This window comes from Typopeltis vanoorti, chromosome 3 (genome assembly GCF_054136105.1).
Source record: "Typopeltis vanoorti isolate ZY-2024b chromosome 3, IOZ_Tvanoo_1.0, whole genome shotgun sequence".
NCBI classification, from domain to species: domain Eukaryota; kingdom Metazoa; phylum Arthropoda; class Arachnida; order Uropygi; family Thelyphonidae; genus Typopeltis; species Typopeltis vanoorti.
This window is the reverse complement of record NC_143551.1, coordinates 72,993,649-73,014,424: the sequence shown is the minus strand read 5'-3', so window position 1 is coordinate 73,014,424 and position 20,776 is coordinate 72,993,649. Positions and strand designations below refer to the sequence as shown.

General features: G+C 34.4%; 1 protein-coding gene across 4 annotated transcripts in view; it reads right to left on the bottom strand.

Annotated features, from left to right (window-relative positions):
- The window catches only part of LOC150108266 (atrial natriuretic peptide receptor 1-like), a 352,590-nt gene that overhangs the window by 38,518 nt on the left and 293,296 nt on the right, over positions 1-20,776 (bottom strand). For all 4 annotated transcript variants that reach the window (XM_090415713.1, XM_090415714.1, XM_090415715.1 and 1 more), the window contains one exon: positions 5,522-5,696. In XM_090415713.1, the coding sequence (XP_090271839.1) occupies positions 5,522-5,696 (175 nt within the window). The remainder of the gene's footprint in view (positions 1-5,521; positions 5,697-20,776) is intronic.

Genomic DNA, 20,776 nt, shown 5'->3' with positions numbered 1-20,776 from the left:
TCGTCTTGGATACTGCATCCCCACACAAAACATGCTGATACTCATCTGAGAGCCAGTTGCATATCCAACTCACTAATCCATCATCCAAATTCCATTTGCTTCAGTTTAGTTACCAACATGTGGTATGGCAATCTGTCAAAAACCTTTGAATAATCCAATTATACCACTATGTATAAAACTCCCTTGTACAATACATTCGTGACCTTGTTATAGTACATAAGCAAGTTGATGAAACACGACCGCCCAATAACAAACCAATGCTGACAAGCACAGAGGATACCACTGTTATCAACCCACATCTGTATCTTTTCTATCACCAACATCTCTAATACCTTAACTACAACTCCAAATATACATATAATTTGTAGCCTTAGCCTTATTATCACCTTTGTGAAGCAGAACAATTTAACGTCCTTCTGTTCCTTTGGGACTTGCACTGTTGCAAGAGCCTTGTTAAATAAGTAGGCCAAATTTGATGCTAATTCCCTGGAACATTCCCTTAAGACATGTGTCATTCATCAAGTCCTACAGTCTTATTGGCATCTAGCTTACTTCACTTCTCACGTATCCCTCGCTCGCTCACCAGTAAATCTTCTCTCATTTTATTCTCTACACTTGAGCTTTCTAATTTCACACTGAGGATGAAACACTCTGACAAACTACTCAATGAATTTGACAGTGTCCTCTGCAGCAGTTACCAATCTTTTACCATTCTTTTCCTTTCTTTCATGCTTACACAGTGATCAGAATACATTATGGAAAATTATGGAGACAACTACTGTGCTGGAGCAAAACTTTAGTTTAATATAAATTAAAACGAACACTCGATGTTTCAACCTTCATATCAAGGTCATCATCTGGCGCATACGCATATATACAGAGAAACAAGTTGCACTACAATCTACATGGTTTGCTAAAGTTACTGACCAACTGTTACAACAATTATTGGACTGACCTCTGGTGAAAAAAAAAAAAAAATAGAATATACATCAACGCTAGAGTCCTATTAATATTATTATCTATCAGGTTACAAAATTAAATTGGGATGGAGAGCAACATGTTTATATATATATATATATATATATATATATATATATATATATATATATATATATATATATATATATATATATACACAGGTAGCCCTCGTATAACGTGGTCTAAAATTGTAGTAACCCTTGTTGAAATTCAGATTTTTTCACCGCGCGACTTAAAAATCAAATTTTATCTTCGTTAAATTTGTGTCTGCCTGTATCCCACATGTAATTATAAGTAGCGAATTTATATTAGGGGAAATACCCTTTAGCACGCATGTACCTCAATTGTTTACCGTATAAAATGTTTATTGTTGAAAATTCTCGTTTCTGCCAGGAAAGTGCATTAAAAATCATAAGTGTGTTCATCTCAAGCTGAGCACTTTATTTTCTGGTGAGTTACATACAATATGTAATGCTTGCTTTTTTGTGTAAAAAATTATTTTTATAGTAATGGCAACAAACTGCAACGAAAGGGAAAACCGACATTGAAAACAAAATTAATTTCTCTCGAAGAAAAATATTCAAAATCTTGGATCAGTTGAAAAATGGAGAAAAACCAGGAATTTTTGCAGGGACTTTGAATTTAAATGAATCAACAATTCGAACAATCAAACAAAATGAACATAAATTTAAGAAAGTGTTTATTGCTGGGTCAACGATAAGTGCAAAACCCGTTGCTCGTGTACGCAATATTCTAATGGAAAAATGGAAAAATCTCTAATGATTTCGATAGAAGATTGCACCTCAAAAGAAAATTCCTATGGATGGAAATCTTATTAAACAAAAAACTCTCAAAGTTTATAAACGTTTATAGTGCAAATCAGGTGTTCAATGAGGATGAATCCGGGTTATATTGGGAAAAAGTGCAAAAATGTACCTATATTTCAAAAAGTGAAAGATCAGCTCCTGGATTCAAAGTTTTCAAAGATAGAATTACTCTACTGTTTTGTAGTAATGCATCAGGTGATTACATGATAAAACCAGTGTTTATTAACCAATCCTCAAATCCTCGTGCTATGAAAGATTGAAATATGCACTATTTTATTTTGCGTAAAACATTTATGCATTATGTGCAATGAAGTTTAAGTACAATTTGTAATTTTTATACTTTTATACTATGTATTTGTTTCATAGTTTATATGTTTTCTTAACTTACCTGAATTACCTGAATTAAATAAAAATATATTTTTTGTTGGATATGTCATTGTTTATATAATTAAAAAAAAAAAAAATGATTTCGGAACATAACCCTACTTTTTCTATGTGATCTGAGACTCGCATAACGCAATTTATATAATGTGGCATTTCTGCGGAACCTAACATGCGTTATATGAGGGTTACCTGTGTATATATATATATATATATATATATATATAAAAAGATAAGCTGAAATTTGAAACGTTTTTTGTCTCCGGCTTAATGGCCCGTAACTCGGGGGGTTGGGCACCAGGGGGAGCAGAGCCACCTAGTATATATATATATATATATATAAATTTAAAATAAATAAATAAAAACTCTGATTATACATATAAATTTCAACCAATTGGTTTGGAACAGTTTCCAATAAAAGCTGAAATTTGGTTAAAATCCTAAAGTATGCTAGATACTAAGTAGGATGAATATGCGCCATCCAAATTCTTGGAATTTTTATGCCACCATTATCGTTGAGATTAGGGTGATTAATCAGAATTTCACAGGCTTCTCTAAATTTTTTTCATACCAGGTTTTTGTATGATGTAAAGAGCAGTTACTTTTCCAATCAATTTGGTATAGGATGTTGAGAGCATGATCTGAGAGGCCAGCTTCACCAAAATTGTTATATGTAATGTGTCTTTTGTATTCTTTTTGACATATAGGGATTGTATATCCAGTTTCACCAATATAAGGTAAGTTACAGGTGGAGTGGATGCAATAAAGAACACACATCACAGGCTTCTTTAAATTTTCTTTCATACCAGGTTTTTGTATGATGTAAAGAGCAGGTACTTTTCCAATCAATTTGGTGTAGGGTGTTGAGAGCATGATCTGAGAGACCTGCTTAACCAAAATTGTTATATTTAATGGTCTTTGTGTCCTTTTTGATGTATATAGGGATTGTATGTCCAGTTTCATCAACATATGGTAAGTTACAGATGCAGTAGATGCAATAAAGAACACACAACACTTTATAAACAAAATTAAAAACATAGCACTCAGCAAAGATGATTTATTAGTCAGTTTTGACATTTCTGCCCTTTTCACAAATGTCCCAATCAGTGATATAATTCTTCTCCTACAAAACAAATTTCTGCCTGACATTACAGCCCTTCTTTGTCCACGTACTATGTTCGGGTTACTTCGTGTGGCAAAATAAATTTTACATATAAAAAGAAGGTATGGCCATGGGCTCACCACTATCCCCCCAATTGCTAACTTTTATATGGAAGCTTTTGAGCAAAGTGCTCTTGATTCCTTTACTCTAAAACCTACGATGTGTCTTAGATACATTGACGATGTTTTTGTTATCTGGACACACGGTCGACAAACTTTAAACACATTCCTCAGCCACCTGAACAAACAACATGGACGCATACAATTTACTATCGAAACTGAAAATCAGAACTTGCTCCCATTTCTGGATACACTGGTCACATGTCTTCCCTCAGGCAGTCTATCCTTCACAGGTTACCGCAAACCGACAAATACTAGCCAATATATACATGCTAACTCATATCACCACCCATCACAAAAATTTGGAGTAATTAATATTCTTAAAAAAGGAGCTATAACAATTTGCTCTAATTAACAAGCTCTTAAACAAGAATTGAAGATTATTAGCAACACATTTATAAATAATGGCTATAACAAAAATATTAATAAAGTTCTTCATAAAACTTCATCAAAAAAGAATATACAGTATAAAGAATTACAAAAAAAGAATTACAGTACAACCATAGCCATCCTACATTAAAGGGTTATTAGAAAAAATCAATAGAATCCTACACCATTCAAATCTCAATGCCACTTTTAAACCACCTATAAAATTAAAAAACATATTCAACTTCAACTCCTCTAAGGATCCTCTCCTCCCATTGGCACATCCATGAGTTTATTGCATCTTTTGCACCTGTAACTTACCTTATATTGGTGAAACTGGATGTACAATCCCTATATGTCAAAAAGAACACAAAAGACACATTAAATATAACAATTTTGGTGAAGCAGGCCTCTCAGATCACGCTCTCAACACCCTACACCAAATTGATTGGAAAAGTATTTGCTCTTTACATCATACAAAAACCTGGTATGAAAGGAAATTTAAAGAAGCCTGTGAAATTCTGATTAACCACCCTAATCTCAACAATAATTGGCATAAAAATTCCAAGAATTTGGATGGCACATATTCAGCCTACTATATAATATATTTTTATTTATTTATTTATTTTATTTATATATATATATATATATATATAAATAAACCTGTTGCTCTCCAGCCCAATTTACTTTTGTAACCTGATAGATAATAATAGGACTCTAGCTTTGATGTAGTAAAGATTTTTTTTTTTCAACAGAGGTCAAGCCAATAATTGTTGTAATGGTTGATCAGTAACTTTAGCAAACCATGTAGATTGTAGTGCAGCTTGTTTCTCTGTATATATGTGTATGCTCCAGATGATGACCTTGATATGAAGGTTGAAACGTCGAGTATTCGTTTTGGTTTATATTAAACTAAAGTTTTGCTCTAACAAGGTAGTTGTCTCCATAATTTTCCATAATGCAATCTGTTACCAATCTACCACTTTCATCCACCATCATCTTGCCCTAATGATTTCGCTTTCTGCTTGCCACATATTGAAAAAAACTCCTTGGGATTTTTCTTTGCCTGATTTGCTAATACTACACTTTTGTTGATCTTACCTGGCCTGCCTCTTTGTACTCTTTTTTCTAACCTTCTTCTTCTTCTTCTTCCAAATTTCGTGCTTAATCCCCTCATTCATGCATTTGACACCTATCTTATTCAGTCTTTTGACCTTCAGAATATATTCAGACACTGATGCCATTAAGTGTCTCTTTGTTAGTTTCTAAGCAGTATTATTTCTTTTCTGCTCAAACTCCTCATTCCATGCTATAACTCCAAGCAATCTCCTACACTGCTCATAATTTTGTAATTCCACATTCTTTCATCAAAGAATTCATGGCTAGCCACAATGCAGGTATAATGTTTTTATTCAGCAGAGAAAATAACACCTCTCTATTGTTCCAATGCCTTTTTGGCTCCACTTTTATATAAATTAGCAATATATCTACAAATATATTAGAAAATATACCAAGTACAATTAATTCACTAAAACCACCACAATAATATACTAAAATTACACTAATTAATCTAAGAAATTTAATAAATATCCTAACTCAAATGAACCATTCACTAGATTATTTTATCAGATAAAAAATTTTTCGTTTCAGGAAATAAAATATTCAACATATACCACAGAAAAACTTACCTGTGTGAATTCCAATCCTTAACATTAATTTTTCCTGAGGACGATGACGTATGATGAATTTATCCACACCTTGTAATAGTGCTAGTGCCATTCGAGCTACCTCTGGTGCATGATTCATGCCATTTCTATCAGGAAGTCCAGAAACTACCATATATGCATCTCCAATTGTTTCAACCTTGCAAAAAAGAAATAATTGCTATAAGAGTATGTGAAATGCAATATTTCCTGCTGAGCTAAGCTGTATTGTATTTTATGTATGCTAATGTCATAATAATCAAGACGAAGGAGAACAAGTTTTCTTAGATTGGTTTGTGGAAACTTGTCCAAAGTAAACATTTCAAAAGAGTGTCTCATTCTTAATTTTAAAATAAAATATTAAACAAAACAACAACAAAAAAAAAACTATATCTGAAACTAAATTATGAATAAATTTTCAGCGCAAGGGCAAGGCACAGACAGATTCCTTTCCCAGAATATTAAAATTACACTAATTTAATTAATTCCATTCCATTCATGTGCCATCTCCTACCTAGGAGGTTGATTACCATGTACTGATGGTTAACTATGGGCGTAATGACGTGGTGAGGACCCTATCTCTTCCACATATTATCGTAAGTATTCATGTCTGTAATCCATGTATGTTCACGGGGCCAGTTTGACTGTTCTGAGGGATGAAAAACCCAAGTTTCCAGGTGAAAAAATCCTCTACCTCCATATGAGACTGGCTAACTAACCTTTAGTCGAAAGAAACCAGATAATGGTTCCTTGCATCACTGACGGGAATCGAACCCAGGTCTTTCCGACCAAAGGGCTTTGTCTATACCGACTGAGCTACAGAGACTCTATTTAATTAACCTATTAAGAAACTGAGGCTTCAGGTATTTGAATAACAATAGTTTTTTAAATTTACAAATATAATATTATATATATATATATATGTGGTGATCGGCTTTTACTCGGTTGTTGTACATTTGAAGAAAATATAGATTTAATGACTATAAAACCGAGATAACATATAAAGATTTTAATGATAAATACTACTAGTTTCGGCATATGGCAGCCTTCTTCAGGTATTTATAAAGGAATACTAATAAACATTGAATTATTTAAACAAACTGGAAATTACAGGTACAAATTGCCTCACATAATCGATACATAAAAACGTTGTATTTTTTCAAGTTGTTCCAACTGACGTGCCATTGTTTATTGCAATCGTGTGTGCAGGTTCACGTGAACGCCAATATTGAACAACTGCAGCATAGCTATCTGGGATGTTATAACTTAAATTGTTGTTTAAGTGGACCGGGTTCAGCAGGATTTCTCTTGATTCTACAATTTTCCTCTCAAACTCATCATCACAGCGAAAGATATTTTCTGATCTATTCCAGCAAACGGAGTGGCTTTGTTGGTTATCATTAGGATTATTTGAAAAAAGAATATGACTGGATAACGGCATTGCATGAGATCTTTTGTAAGAGATGTCTCTCTTATGTTCTTCTATTCTTTGTTCAATAGATTTGTTTGTTTGTCCAAAGTATGGGATATTGCAATCGCACCACAATTTGTATACTCCAGGGTACTTAAGGTTGTGATGAGTAGGTTTTGGATGGCTGATTAGAGAACGGATTTTAGGAAGTGTGGTGAAGAAGGTCCTGATATTATATTTTTTAAGGACTTTAGCTATTTTTTTGGAGACTGTACTAATGTATGGAATGGAGATGCTACCTTTAAAATTAATAGTCTCTGTTGTGCACTGCCTAGGAGGATCCAGAAGAAATTTCTTAATTGTTTTTTCAGAGTATCCATTTTGTTTAAAAATAAGAGTGAGGTGATTCATTTCTTTTTGTAGTTCATCTTGTTCATTTAAGAGAGAACGTGCTCTGTGTCCTAAGGTAGATATAGTTCCAAGTTTTTGTGGCTGAAAATGATGAGAAAGATTATGCAGATATCTATTGGTATGCATAGGTTTTCTGTACATAGAGATTTTTAATCTTTCAGAGCACCATGTAAGCATAACATCCAAGAAGGGTAAGGAGTTATTATTTTCTAAATCAGCAGTAACTTTTATATTAGGATGTTGGATGTTTAGATGACGAAGAAAATCTGTGAGAGAGATGTGTGCCCGTGATTCCAAATAATGAATATATCATCAACATATCTTTTCCAAACTTTTGGTTTAAGTGAGAAGGAAGATATGGCTTTCTTTTCAAAATCTTCAAGGAAGATGTTAGCTAGCACTGGGGACAAAAGATTGCCCATTGCCAGGCCTTGTTTTTGTTGGTAAATGGAGTCCTGATATCTGAAGTAACCAGAATGAATGCAATGCTTTAATAAAGTGAACATTTTTTTGGATAATTTGTCCTGTAGTAATGTAAGTACCTCATCCGTAGGAACGTTAGTAAATAAAGATATAATATCAAAACTGGCTAGAATGTCATTTTCATCGATGGGAACATCTTTAATATGAGCAAAATCTGTAGTGTTTTTGATGAAAGATGAAGATTTATTGGAGAAACACTTGAGGTACTTTGCTAAATATTTTGAAAGTTTATATGTAGGTGAATCAATTCCTTCCACAATTGGGCGAAGAGGGGTGTTTTCTTTATGAATATATATAATATATATATATATATATTACATAACATCATTATATGACTCCACTTAAATTTTCTTCAACTTACCAGTATATTTCTATTAATCTGAAATATTATTAATATAAAATCTGGAAGCAGAAAGCACTGTAGAGACACCACAAGGTGAATAATAGTATTAATCAGTTGCGCAAAGAGTATAAAGAACAGGCAGCCAAGAAGGTGACACAGGCACAAGGACAGCAAAAATGTAGTATGAGCAGAAAGTAGCAAATCAGGCAAGAAAAATCCTAGTTTTTTTTGTTTTTTTTTGTATATGGTAATTAGAAAGAAGAATGATTATGGCAAGGTGATGTTGATGTTTGAAAGCAATAGATAAGTAACTTTTGAAGAGGATATAGTTAAAGTAATCAGTAGGCACTTCATCAGAGTGCTTCATCCTCAGTGTGATATGAGGAGCAGCTCAGGCATACAGGAAATGGAAGACTTACTGGTAAGCAATCAAGAGATATATGAGAAGTCAAGACTACCATGTGTCTTAAAGCTAAGACATGACATATCACCACACATCTTAACCATGGTAATATGTCATGTCACAATTGTAACCTAAGCCTACCCATTTAACAAGAGCCTTGCAACAGCACAAGTGCCAAAGGAGTGGAAGGAAGGTAAAACTGTTCCACTTCACAAAGGTGGTGATAAGACTAAGGTTACAAATTATAGGTGGATCTGTATTGTATATCAGGAGTTATAGTTAAGGTTTTGGAGAGGTGGGTGAGAACAATACAAAAGTGGGTTGATTACAGCAGCATGAGTTTGTTAAAGAGAGGTCATGTTATGTTTTATCAATTTATATACTATAGCAAGGTGACAAATTTATTAGACAAGTGAGATGCATATATAATAATATACTTCGATTTGCAAAGGCTTTTGCTACACAAGTCAGTAACTAAATTAGAGAGAGATGAGATTTTCTAGAATAGTGAATTGTATAGATAACTGGCTGTCAGATTGGTTTCAGCAAGTTGTGCATGTTGTGAGTATAGAAGGGGGGGGGGGGGGGGGAGATGGTATCCCAGAAAGGAAAGTCACTAGTGGTGTACTGCATGGGTCTGTTTGGGAGCCATTGCTGCTTAACTTGTATATTAATGATATTTGAATGGGTATAACTGTAAATATATATTTGTGGATGATGCCAAACTGGGGAGAATGATGATGAATGAAACAGATGTAGCCTTATAGAAGGAGTTGAATAGAATGCATTACTTGCCCACTCATACAATACACCTGTAATGTTCTGAAATTTGGTAAGCAACAACAGAATGCCAAGGGAAAATTTTGGAGAAGGTTGAGGAGACAAAAGACCTGGAAGTGGTGGCAGATAAGGACATTTTTTTTTCTTTTTTAATGTTGAGCCCATACGCGAGAGGTTGGTTGATCAACCCATGGGTATAGTGGGCTGGGAAAGGAGAAACGTGTTACACCTGATTTAAAAGCCTATATATTGTATTCCTTGGGAAACACATCAGGGGAAGGCTATTCCACAATACAGCAGGGATGAAGGAGTAGGAAAAGGAGATTGTTCTGTAGGTTCCAATGGGCTTAGGCTATGGGGAGGGAATTATTGATGCTATTTCAGATGAATATTTGCCATGGAAATATTTATAGAATACACAATTGCAGAAACATCTGTGCATAAGTGGGAGGAGTAAGTTGGTAAGAGACGAGTCATTAATCAATCTAACTGCTCTTTTCTGTATTGAGTCAAGCATTTTGAGGGAGTTCAATAGCTGGGTAGATTTGTGATTTATATAAGGTTAACAGTTATTCAGAGGTGAAGTAACGTCTTAAATGAAAGAGAAATCCTAGTTTTTTTAGAAGCTGAGGATGCAATTGTTGTGATGCGTTTATACCAGGAGAGGCTTGATGTCAGGGTGATTCCAAGAAGAGAAATTTATCTTGTCTAGAAATTTGAGTGTCGTCAAAAATAATACTGGAAGAAAATGATTATTTTTTGTGAGAAATAAGACAGAACTGGGTTTTCATACCATTGAAATTGATAAGGTTAACTGAACTTCATCGAAGGATGGTTTGGAGATCAGAATTGAGGTCAGTGGTGTTCGATGTTCTAGTAGGGTGAAGTGAGTTGGATAGAGTAAGGTTTATCAAATGAAAGGGAGGAGTGCAATGTGCTGTCATCTGCAAAACTGTTATATTGGGTTGGAGGTCAACTGAAGTAGGTCATTGATATATAGAAGGAAGAGAGTTGGTGAGAGAATAGAACCTTGTGGAACCCTGACATTAGTTGAAATGGTGAGATAATAAGGAACCATTCACCATCACACATAGTGTGCATCCAGACAGAAAGCTGGCAATCCAACTGCAGAAGTCCTGAGACAGACCAAATGATGGGAGTTTGCTTAATAAGCCTTTGTGCCAAACCTGGTCAAAAGCTTTGGAGATATCCAGTGATGGGTGATATATGTGAATAGATCTCCTGTTGATTGGCAGCGACGGAATCCATACTGTCGGTCATTTATTAGCTGGGTATCCTTGAGGTGAGTGAGATAGGGCAGTAGTTAGATGGCTGATTTGTCATCCTTCTTGGGAATGGGTTGAATATAGGCTAATTTCCAGGTTGTGAGATAGATACCAGTGGAGTAAGAGAATATATATATATAGGTGACATAGGATAGGAGTCAGTTCTGTGTACAAACAACCTTCAGGACAATTGGAGGAATGCCATCAGGTCCAGGAGACTTTTTCATGTGTAAATTGGACAATATTTTTCTGATCTCTTTCTGGCAAAGGATACAGAGTATATTGAATCTGAAATGGTTGGGGGATAGGGGCATTTACCATTTTGTCAGTCATGCATGATTTGGAGGCAAAGTGTGGAGCCAGGAGATTAGCGTTTTCTGGGGATTATGATGAAATAGAGCTATTTAAGTATGATAAGGGTGGGAATAGTGTTGGGCAAAAGTTATGACCAGTTGCAGGCAATTGGTCATAACTTGACATTGCACAAGTTCTGAATTCATCATATCTGATTATGGAAATGATGCAAAGGATCTAAATATAGAGAAATAAAGCCTTGGTCAGGCCTCATATGAATTACTGTGCACAGATTTGGTCAACTGGTTTTCATGGTGATAATGATATATTAGAATGGTCCAGAGAAGACTGACTAAGGTGGTAAGTAACTGGTTTTTGGAATGTGGGATGCAAAGATAGATTGAGAGAATACAATTTGCAGTCTCATGAATAGGAGGAGAGGGTACATGAATGACACATTTAAGTTGGTAAGGTTGTTACTGGGTTAATGTGGAAGAAATTTTTCATATAAGTGAGGGGAATTGAACAAGGACCATCCCTAGAAATTGTATAAGGAAGGTGTGAGCAAGGATGTAAAGAACAGGTTCTTTGCATAGAGAGTGGTTGGTAGGTGGAATTCATTGCCCGATGAATGCAGATGCATTCAATGGGTTTAAAGCATGGTTTGATGGCCTTTGTATGTAACATTGTATACCTCCTGTGATGAGTTTTGACTCCATAGAGTCTGGTGTTAATAATAATAATAATATAATACTCAACTTCTAAAGATGACAAAGTTGTTTTCATTTGCCATGATTTGCAAAATCTGTAAGTTCCCCTTTCCAACTTGGATGATCATATCATATCTCTCTCTCTGTTTCAAATAAATCTTGAAAACTAATTTCTTAATCTTTTCTATATACAAAATTCCATAAGCCAGAATATATATATATATATATTATGAATCTTTTTTTTTGTTGCTATTTTTTCATTTCCATAGAATTCAGTTGACCATATCGCAGTACAGAAGTCAGAATGTGATATTTTCTTGTAATGTGGGAGATTGAATTCCTTATTCCAACAAGTTTATATTCTTTTCAACACTGCAGTTATCTGATGACTTAACCACCTCAGCAATGCAGGCAACAAACTTTAAATTTTCTCTCTGTAATCAACTCCGAGGTCTTCAGTTTCACTAACGAGTTTTACAGCAAATTTCTATTAATATAATACAGGGTGATCCAAAAGTCATGCACATCAAAAGTTGAAGCTGGGCTGCATCTAACAACCATGTGCCAGATATTAGGCAATCGCATAGTTTTGTTTATGAGGAAAGTGAACTGGCCCTTTCCCAGGAGGAACAAGTTGTTATTTTGCCTGTCATTCTTATACAAATGTTGTGGAGGAGTTTCATCATAAGTATCTCAACTCTGTTGTTCCTCAAAATTCAACAATTACATGATTAATCAAATGCTTTCAGGAAACCGGATCAGCTGCAGACAAATAGCATGGAAGACCTTTCATTTTGACTAAGGCTTAAGTGACTACGGTACACAACATGATGTAATGTTCATCTTCAAAGAGTCTTAGAAAACTTTCTGCACAGACAGGTATGGTGTGTGGCAGTACTTGGAGAGCCACCAAACAAGGCTTTTGTCCACCATGTTCACTCAGTTCAGGAATTGAAGCCACTGGTCATTTTGATCATTTGTTGAAGAAAATGGAGTTCATGATCTGGACAATGTTTTCTTCAGTGACGAAGTGTGGTTCCACCTAAGTGAATACATCAATAGCCAGAATAACAGAATTTAGTCATTGGAAAATCCTCATGTTTTCCATGAAATGCACTTGCATTTTCTGAAAACTGGAGTGTGATGTGCAGTATCATGCCATTGTTGGACCCATTTTCTTTGAGATGACACTGAACAGTGCACTGTACCAAGACATCACCGAGTTCATGGCTCTCCTGGAGACTGAAGTACTTAACTGTTGTTTTCAACAAGACAGTGCCACTTGACATTCATCAAATGAAACAATGCAATTTTTGCAAGAGTGTTTTGGTGACAGACTGATTTCTAATGAACTTTAGTCCCCATGGTTTCAGATTTGTAACCTCCAGATTTTTTCTTATGGAGGTAACCTAAAAGGTAAGGTATATAAAAATAATTCACACACAACTGATAAACTGAAGATGAACATCGATGAAACAATCAGAGCAGTCAGTAATTCCATGCTTTGAAGAGTTGCCTACAATTTGATAAAAGAATCATGTGCCTGCATTCAAGAACAAGGTGGTCATTTTGAACATTTGCTTTAGTAATGTTATTTATTTTTGCCTTTGTAAAGATATGGTTATAAGCTTTGTTGATGGTAATTTAATTCTATGAAGTGTGTCACTAATATCGAAAAATTCAAGTTTATTTTATGATGTGTGTGTGTGTGTGTGTGTGTGACTTTTGGTAACCCCTGTATTATATTATTATTATTATTATTTCGGGCAACTCCAAGGAGTCGACAGACTCATCGAGGGAGGCCCTAACATCATGTCAAGAACAACTATTCGACATTCACACAGTATCTATCATACCTCACCTTGAACTCATTCACAGTCATAGCACCCACAACAGTCTCTGGCAGCTTATTCCACTCATTTACCACTCTCCAAGTAAAAAATCCTAGCTCTAACACCCTTGCTAACCACATTCTTGCCCAGCTTCCATGTATGGCCCCTAGCCCTCCCACCACCAGTCCTATTCTCAAAAATATAATATAATCGAAAAATATATATAATGCACAACAGGGTTTAGTTGCTGTAGGACTGAGAACATAGAGGAAGAAGAGGAGATGTTTAGGCTCAATTTTAACAGTAGTTTGGTATGCAGTATTTGTATCAAATGTCTATGCAAAATCTAGAAAAAAATCACTATATTAGAAATTCACTTTTTTTTTTTTTTTTTTACGCAGTGAGTTTGCATACTTATTTGTATTTGTCCGTGCGGTTAGCCTAGTGGCTATGCGCTTCGAACCATATGCCTGGGGAAGAAGTGTCCTAGGTTCGATTCCTGTCGGAGACGTGAGGAGCTGAAGGATCTTCCTCAGCCATAGCCAAGTTAGCCGGTCTTGGACGTGGACAATAGGGTTTTCCCCAGTTTATCCTGGGGGTTTTCATCCCGCAAAGCAGGCAAACCAGCCTTGAGAACTCAACACTACGGACATAGGATACACCGGGGCATATGGCTGACCACCTTATCCTGTGAACGGCTTGAGGTCCGTTGATTAATAAACCCTCGATACTGGTCAAAGGAAGATGAGATAAGATTATTGTATTTCAGTACTGAAATACCTATTAGAAAATGTAAAGAAGTGCATATTAATGCATAAAAAATGTAATATACATGTTGATTTGTTGTGTTTGGGAAAACAGAATAGATCGCGATAAAAGGTGTAGTTGGAGGAGTCATAGCTGAGAAGTGACACAAATAAGACTAATTATAGACCTGAAAATGAGTTACTACAGTACATACATGGTTGGATGAGGATGATTACTAACATAAATAAAGTAGAAGGTATGATGGTTTCTGTGAGGACAGGAAGATGAGAGGAGGAGGACAATTGTGGTGTTAATGATAGTTCCAAAAATTTCAACAAGGGAACTTTAGCTTGAAAAACTCCCCTCACTCTGGGTGCTCTGTCTCTCTCTCTCAATAATGATATGCTGGAAGCTGCTATTGCAAGAAATGCCAATGCAATTGTTAAAGATTTAGCAAAAGATCTTAATTCATCATCATTGACCATCCATCACCATTTGCAAGAATTTGGAATAGTGTCTAAGCTCATCAAGTGGATTCCTCATGAACTGATGAACAGCAACTGAAGAGAGTGAGTCTTCATTCTCGAGCAGTTCAATCTCCGTTTTTGAGTTGTGTGGTCATCGGTGATGAAACGGGGATACTTAACAAGAATGTTAAGTGCCAATAGCAGTGGGTTAGCAGGCTAAACCTCAGCCAAAACAAGAACTTCACCCACAGAAGGTTTTGTTGAGCATTTGGTGGGATATGGCTGGTATTATACACTTTGAACTCTTGCCATAAAACCAAACAATTACAGCTGAAGTATACTGTGAACAACTCGACTGATTGTATTCAAGATACCAAGTAATTTTATATAAACTTGGTTTTTAATCCTATTTCCTAAGTGAGCAAACAGACAAGTAAGTCAAGTTTGCACCTGCACGTAGTGCAAGTCTAGGCAACTCATGGTAGTACAACTCGTGGTAAAAGTGGATTACACTCTGATCACTTTCCTTAGTATTTTCCTCTTAATGTAAAGCACATCCCCTTGTGGAGATATATGATGCTATGCATTAAAAGCAATGGTCATAACATCAGCATCATACATCTCCGCAAGGGGATGTGCTTTACATTAAGGGAAAAATACTAAGGAAAGTGATCAGAGCTTAATCCACTTTTACCACGAGTTGCCTAGAGTGGCACTACCATAAGTTGCCTAGACTTGCACTACGTGCAGGTGCAAACTTGATTTATTTGTCTGTTTGCTCACTTGACTTGGAAATAGGATTAAAAACCAAGTTTATATAAAATTACTTGGTATGTTGAATATATAATATACCCAAGTTAAAAAAACTTTCTACAACTTGACTGATTGCATGAAAAACTGAAAGAAAAAAGGTGTTCTCTGGTTGATTGAAAGGATGTTGTTTATCAGCATGATAACACATGCCATCATAGTGCAAGAATCACCTGTACCAAGATTGAGGAACTCAGCTGGGAAAAGCTTCCATATTCTCCTGATCTTGAGCCTTCAGATTACCACTATTTGGAAGTTTGCAACATTTCATTAATGGAAAACAATTTAATACATTAGAGGAACTGAAATTGAGCCTATGCAACTGCTTTGCCTCCAAACTTCCTGAATTCTATAGAAATGGCATTATGAAGCTTTCACAACTTTGGAAGAGCAGTATTGATTTAAGAGAATACCTGATTAAATTAGCAAGTGATTTATCTTTTATATATTCTTTCAAAACTTAATGCTAAAAAATGACATTACTTTTGAGATGACCTGATACTACATACTAAGATGCATTGTTATTAACTTCCTATCAACAATTTTCCTCCAATTAGCCTCTTATCTATCAACATTCCAATATTATCATATCTTATATTTCTGTCTTCTAAGACACTTTTTAATGTTTTTTGGTCTTCTGGGTGTTTTTCCTGCAATCCTAGCAAAGAACACTTGTTTGCTAATTTTTCCTCTCCCATTCTGTTGAAGTGGCCATGCCATCTGAGATTAGCTCTGCTAACACATTCCTGAATGCTAATAGCCAAGTTCTTTTCTAATATCCTCATTTTTAATATGATACTGCCATTGATGCTATCTGTTCAGTCCCCTAATCTTTCTCGGGACTCTTATCAGTGGTATCCACTCTTGGATCAAGAGTTTTATTGACTAATCTGTCTTATTCCATATAAATTTATGGAATAAGACAGATTTCCTACCATACCACTTTACTGGTATGGTAGGAAATCGATAGGAAAGAATAATAGAAGCTAGAATAAAAATAGATAAAGGCTATTTAACAATAATTGGTTTATATGCCCCAGAAGAACGAAGAGAACAGGATAATATTGATTTTTATAATCAGCTACAAAACATATATAATAAAATAAATAAAAATGATTACAAAATTTTAGCAGGAGACTTAAATGCAAGAATTGGAAACATGAAAATTAATAATAATATAGGAATACATGGAGAACATACTCTAAACAGGGATGGTAAAAAATTGATTGACTTTGTAGTTTATAATAACCTAACAAATAATGAATTCCTTCTGTAAACATAAAGACAAACATAAATATACATGGGCAGCAAGAGGATGGAAATCAATATTAGATTACTTCATATTAAATGAAAAGACATCAAAATTTTCACTAGATGTTAGAGTTCACAGAGGATTTGAAATAAGCAGTGACCAATTCCTTGTTAAAATAAAATTAAGATTACCACCTAAATGTCTACAAATAACAAGAACAGAAAGAAAAATTGAAACATTTGTTTATAAAACTAGACTACTGAATGACACAATGTACAATGGCTATATGAACAAAGAATTAACCAATATCTAGATAAAATAAAACAAAATGAAGAAATAGAAATAGAATGGCTTAATATAAAAAAGATACTAAATGCAGCAGCAAATGAAAGCCTAGGAAAGACCAAAAAATTCAATAAAAGGAAAAAAACTGAAGATCTGGGATCAAAGAATTAATCAAAAAGAAAAAAGAAGCCTATCACAAATGGTCAAGCAGTTAAAAGATTAGATGATGAAATAGAATATAAAAGAATAAGAGCCATAGCTAAAAGAGAAGTCAGCAAAAGACATAGAGAATCATGGAACAAATTTGTTTCTAATTTAGAACATGATTTATATAAAATAAGACCCAATGTATATAAGATTTTGAAACACTTAAATGCAGATACCAAAGAAAACATAAAATTAAACACCGAATTGAAATTAGAAGAATTTCTAAATTACTACACAGAATTGTGGACAGACAAATATTTTAAAAAAGACAACTGGCAAACAATTAATGAAAATGAAAAGGAAATAACTAAAGAAGAATTAGAAATCCGCCTGAAAGAAACAAGAAACGGAAAATCACCTGGAGAAGATAAGCTAGGTTCAGAACTATATAAATATGCAGGAACAAGATTCAAAGAGAGACTCTTATTATTTTTAAATAAAATTTATTCAACTGGTATCCCCCAAATAGAATGGAAAAAAGCAATTGTGATTCCTATCTTTAAAAAAGGTAATAGAGATGACCCTAAAAACTATAGAGGTATCAATATACTAAATTCCTGTTACAAAATATATAGCAGAATATTAAATAGCACTCTAATGAAATATTCCAAAATCTTTATTTCAGAAGTACAGAATGGATTTAGAAAAGGACGATTATGTAAAGACCTGGCCTTTTGCCTAAAATTAATAATAGAGAAAAGAAGAGAATACAATTTAGAAACATATATTACATTTATTGACTTTGAAAAAGCATTTGACCAAGTTAAAAGAAACATATTATTTAACATATTAAAAGAAAAACAAATACCAAATAATATCCTAAAAGCTATCACAAGTATATATAAAAAAGTTCAGAGGCGATTGACTAAGGTGGTTTCTGGTCTCTGGAATGTAGAGTATGAAGACAGATTGACAAAATGCAATTTGCAGAAATTGGTGGATAGAAGGAGGAGGGGAGATATGATTGAGACATATAAGCTGTTGAGTGGTTATTATCAGATTAACGTCGGGGAGGTTTTGCACAGAATGGGTGAGGATAGCAGGAGAACAAGAGGTCATTCCTGGAAGCTGTATAAGGAAGGTGTGAGCAAGGGAGTGAGGAGCAGGTTTTTTGCATGGAGAGTGGTGAGTGATTGGAATGCTTTGCCCGAGAGTGTGGTGTGTGCAGAGACAGTGAATATATTTAAGGCACAGTATGATAAACTGTGTGTATAACAGTGGACCTCCCATGATGAGTCTTTGACTCCATGGAGGTTTTTATAATAATAATAATAATAATATATGAAAATAATCAAATACAAATAAGATTAAATCATATATACGAGATTATAAACCAAGATTATAAACCTATCATATACAAGAGAGATAAACCAAGGGGTCTGACAGGGATGTCCCCTCTCAGCAACTCTTTTTAATATCTACTTAAATGAAATAATAATAAAATGGAATAAAAATTTACATCAAAGAATTAAACTTTCTCCTACAGTAAATTTAAACATTCTCCTCTTTGCCGACGACCAAATAATAATTACAAATAGCCAAAGATTATGGTATGATAATATCAATGGAAAAATCAAAAACTATGGCCTTTAAAGGACAAGATCCAGCAAGAAACTAAAATAGTAATAGATAACAAGATCTTAGAACAAGTGAATTCATTTAACTACCTAGGATGTATGATCACATATGAAAATGAAAAAGATAAACGTAAAAATTGTAAAATATTTAAAAATAAGAGGAGTAATTAATGCTATATTTAAACCAAATCTAGTTCAAAAACAAACCAGACTAAAAGTATACAATACATTAGCAATACCAGTCTTAATGTATGGAAGCGAAATCTGGACAATAAAACAAAAAAGACAAAGATTAATAACAGCAGAAATGAAGTTTAGGAGGAAAAACTGCAAAGTATACCCTATTTGATCACAAAAACGAAAAAATTATGAAAGAATTAAACCAAGAACCAGTAATAGAAAAAATTAAAAAATATAAACATAAATGGATGAAACACATTCAAAGAATGAAAACAGAAAGATTACCAAAACAAGCCTTAAACTACAAGCCATTAGGAAAAAGAAAACCAGGACGTCCTCTTAAACAATTCAACGATGACTTCTAAGGCCGGAACAGGCCATGCTAGATCAGGCCGATGATGATGATGATGACCAGCTTTGCTAATTCTATTGTATAATTCCAAATTTAATTTGTCATCTTCATTAAATATTGTGCCTAAATAACTAAAATGTTGTTCTTGTTCTATAGGTTTTCTATTCAGGATGCAGTTAACGTTTTCAACGTTTCTGCCAATTTTTAATGCTGATGTTCATACCAAATTTATTACATCAGTTATTCAATTTTGTCAGGGAATTGTGCAGACTTGTCCTGGATTTATTTAGGAGTATAACATCATCTGCATAAAACAAAGAACTGACATTAACATCTCCAAATTTGATATCAGGTTTAATACCACTTTCCTTCGTAATGTGATCCATATAGATGATGAATAACAGTAGAGAAAATGTACACCCTTATCACACACCTGACTTCACATTAAACCATCTTCCTTACTTTCTTCAATTCTAACTGCTGATTTACAACTCAAATAGAGACTATGTATTGGTCGATATAAAGTCCCATTTAAACCATATAACTGGAGTTTTGAACAACTTTCCTCTTGACAGATTGTCATATGCCTTTTCCAGATCTACAAAACTTAAATACAGATCCTTTTTATATTCCCATGATTTCCAACTATTTGTCTTAAAGTGAAAATCTGATCCTGGCAACCTTTGTTTGGCCTGAACCCAACTTGTTCTTCTCCAAATTTCTACTCCACAATTTTTCTTAGCTGTTCCTCAAGAATACCTGCATAAAACCAGGAGCACTCAGCAAAGAAATTCCTTTGTAATTCTGACATTAAATTTTATTTCCCTTTTTACAGATGAGTACTCTGTTCCAATCATCTGGAATTCAACCCCTCTGACCAAGCCTTTTGAATTATGCAGTGTAGCTACTGTAAAATCTTTATTCCTCCATATTTTAGCATTTCTGGTTGAATATCATCTACTACAGCTGCCTTTCTACACTTCAAGTTTGTGATAGCTTTTCTACTTTAAATACAGATATACATTCCAGATGGCATTCCTGTTGAGTGTATTCTACCACCATGCTGTCACTGTTTGTTTCATTTAGCAATCTTTCAAAGCTCATACATCAAGAATACCTTTATCTTCAGTTTTTGTCTCCTTTATTATTATTATTATTACCCCAAGACCTGATGGAGTCAAGGACTCATCTGGGAGGTCCTTTTATCACACACACAGCTCATCATACCATGCCTTGAACACATTCAAACTCCCTGCAGACATCACACTCTCAGGCAAGGCATTTCAATCATTTACAACTCTGCAAAAAAAAAAAAACTTACCTCTCGCACCCCTACTCAAACTTCTTTATACAGTTTCTGGGGATGACCTCTGGCATTGATCCTAAAACAACCCCTTACCAACTTGTAGG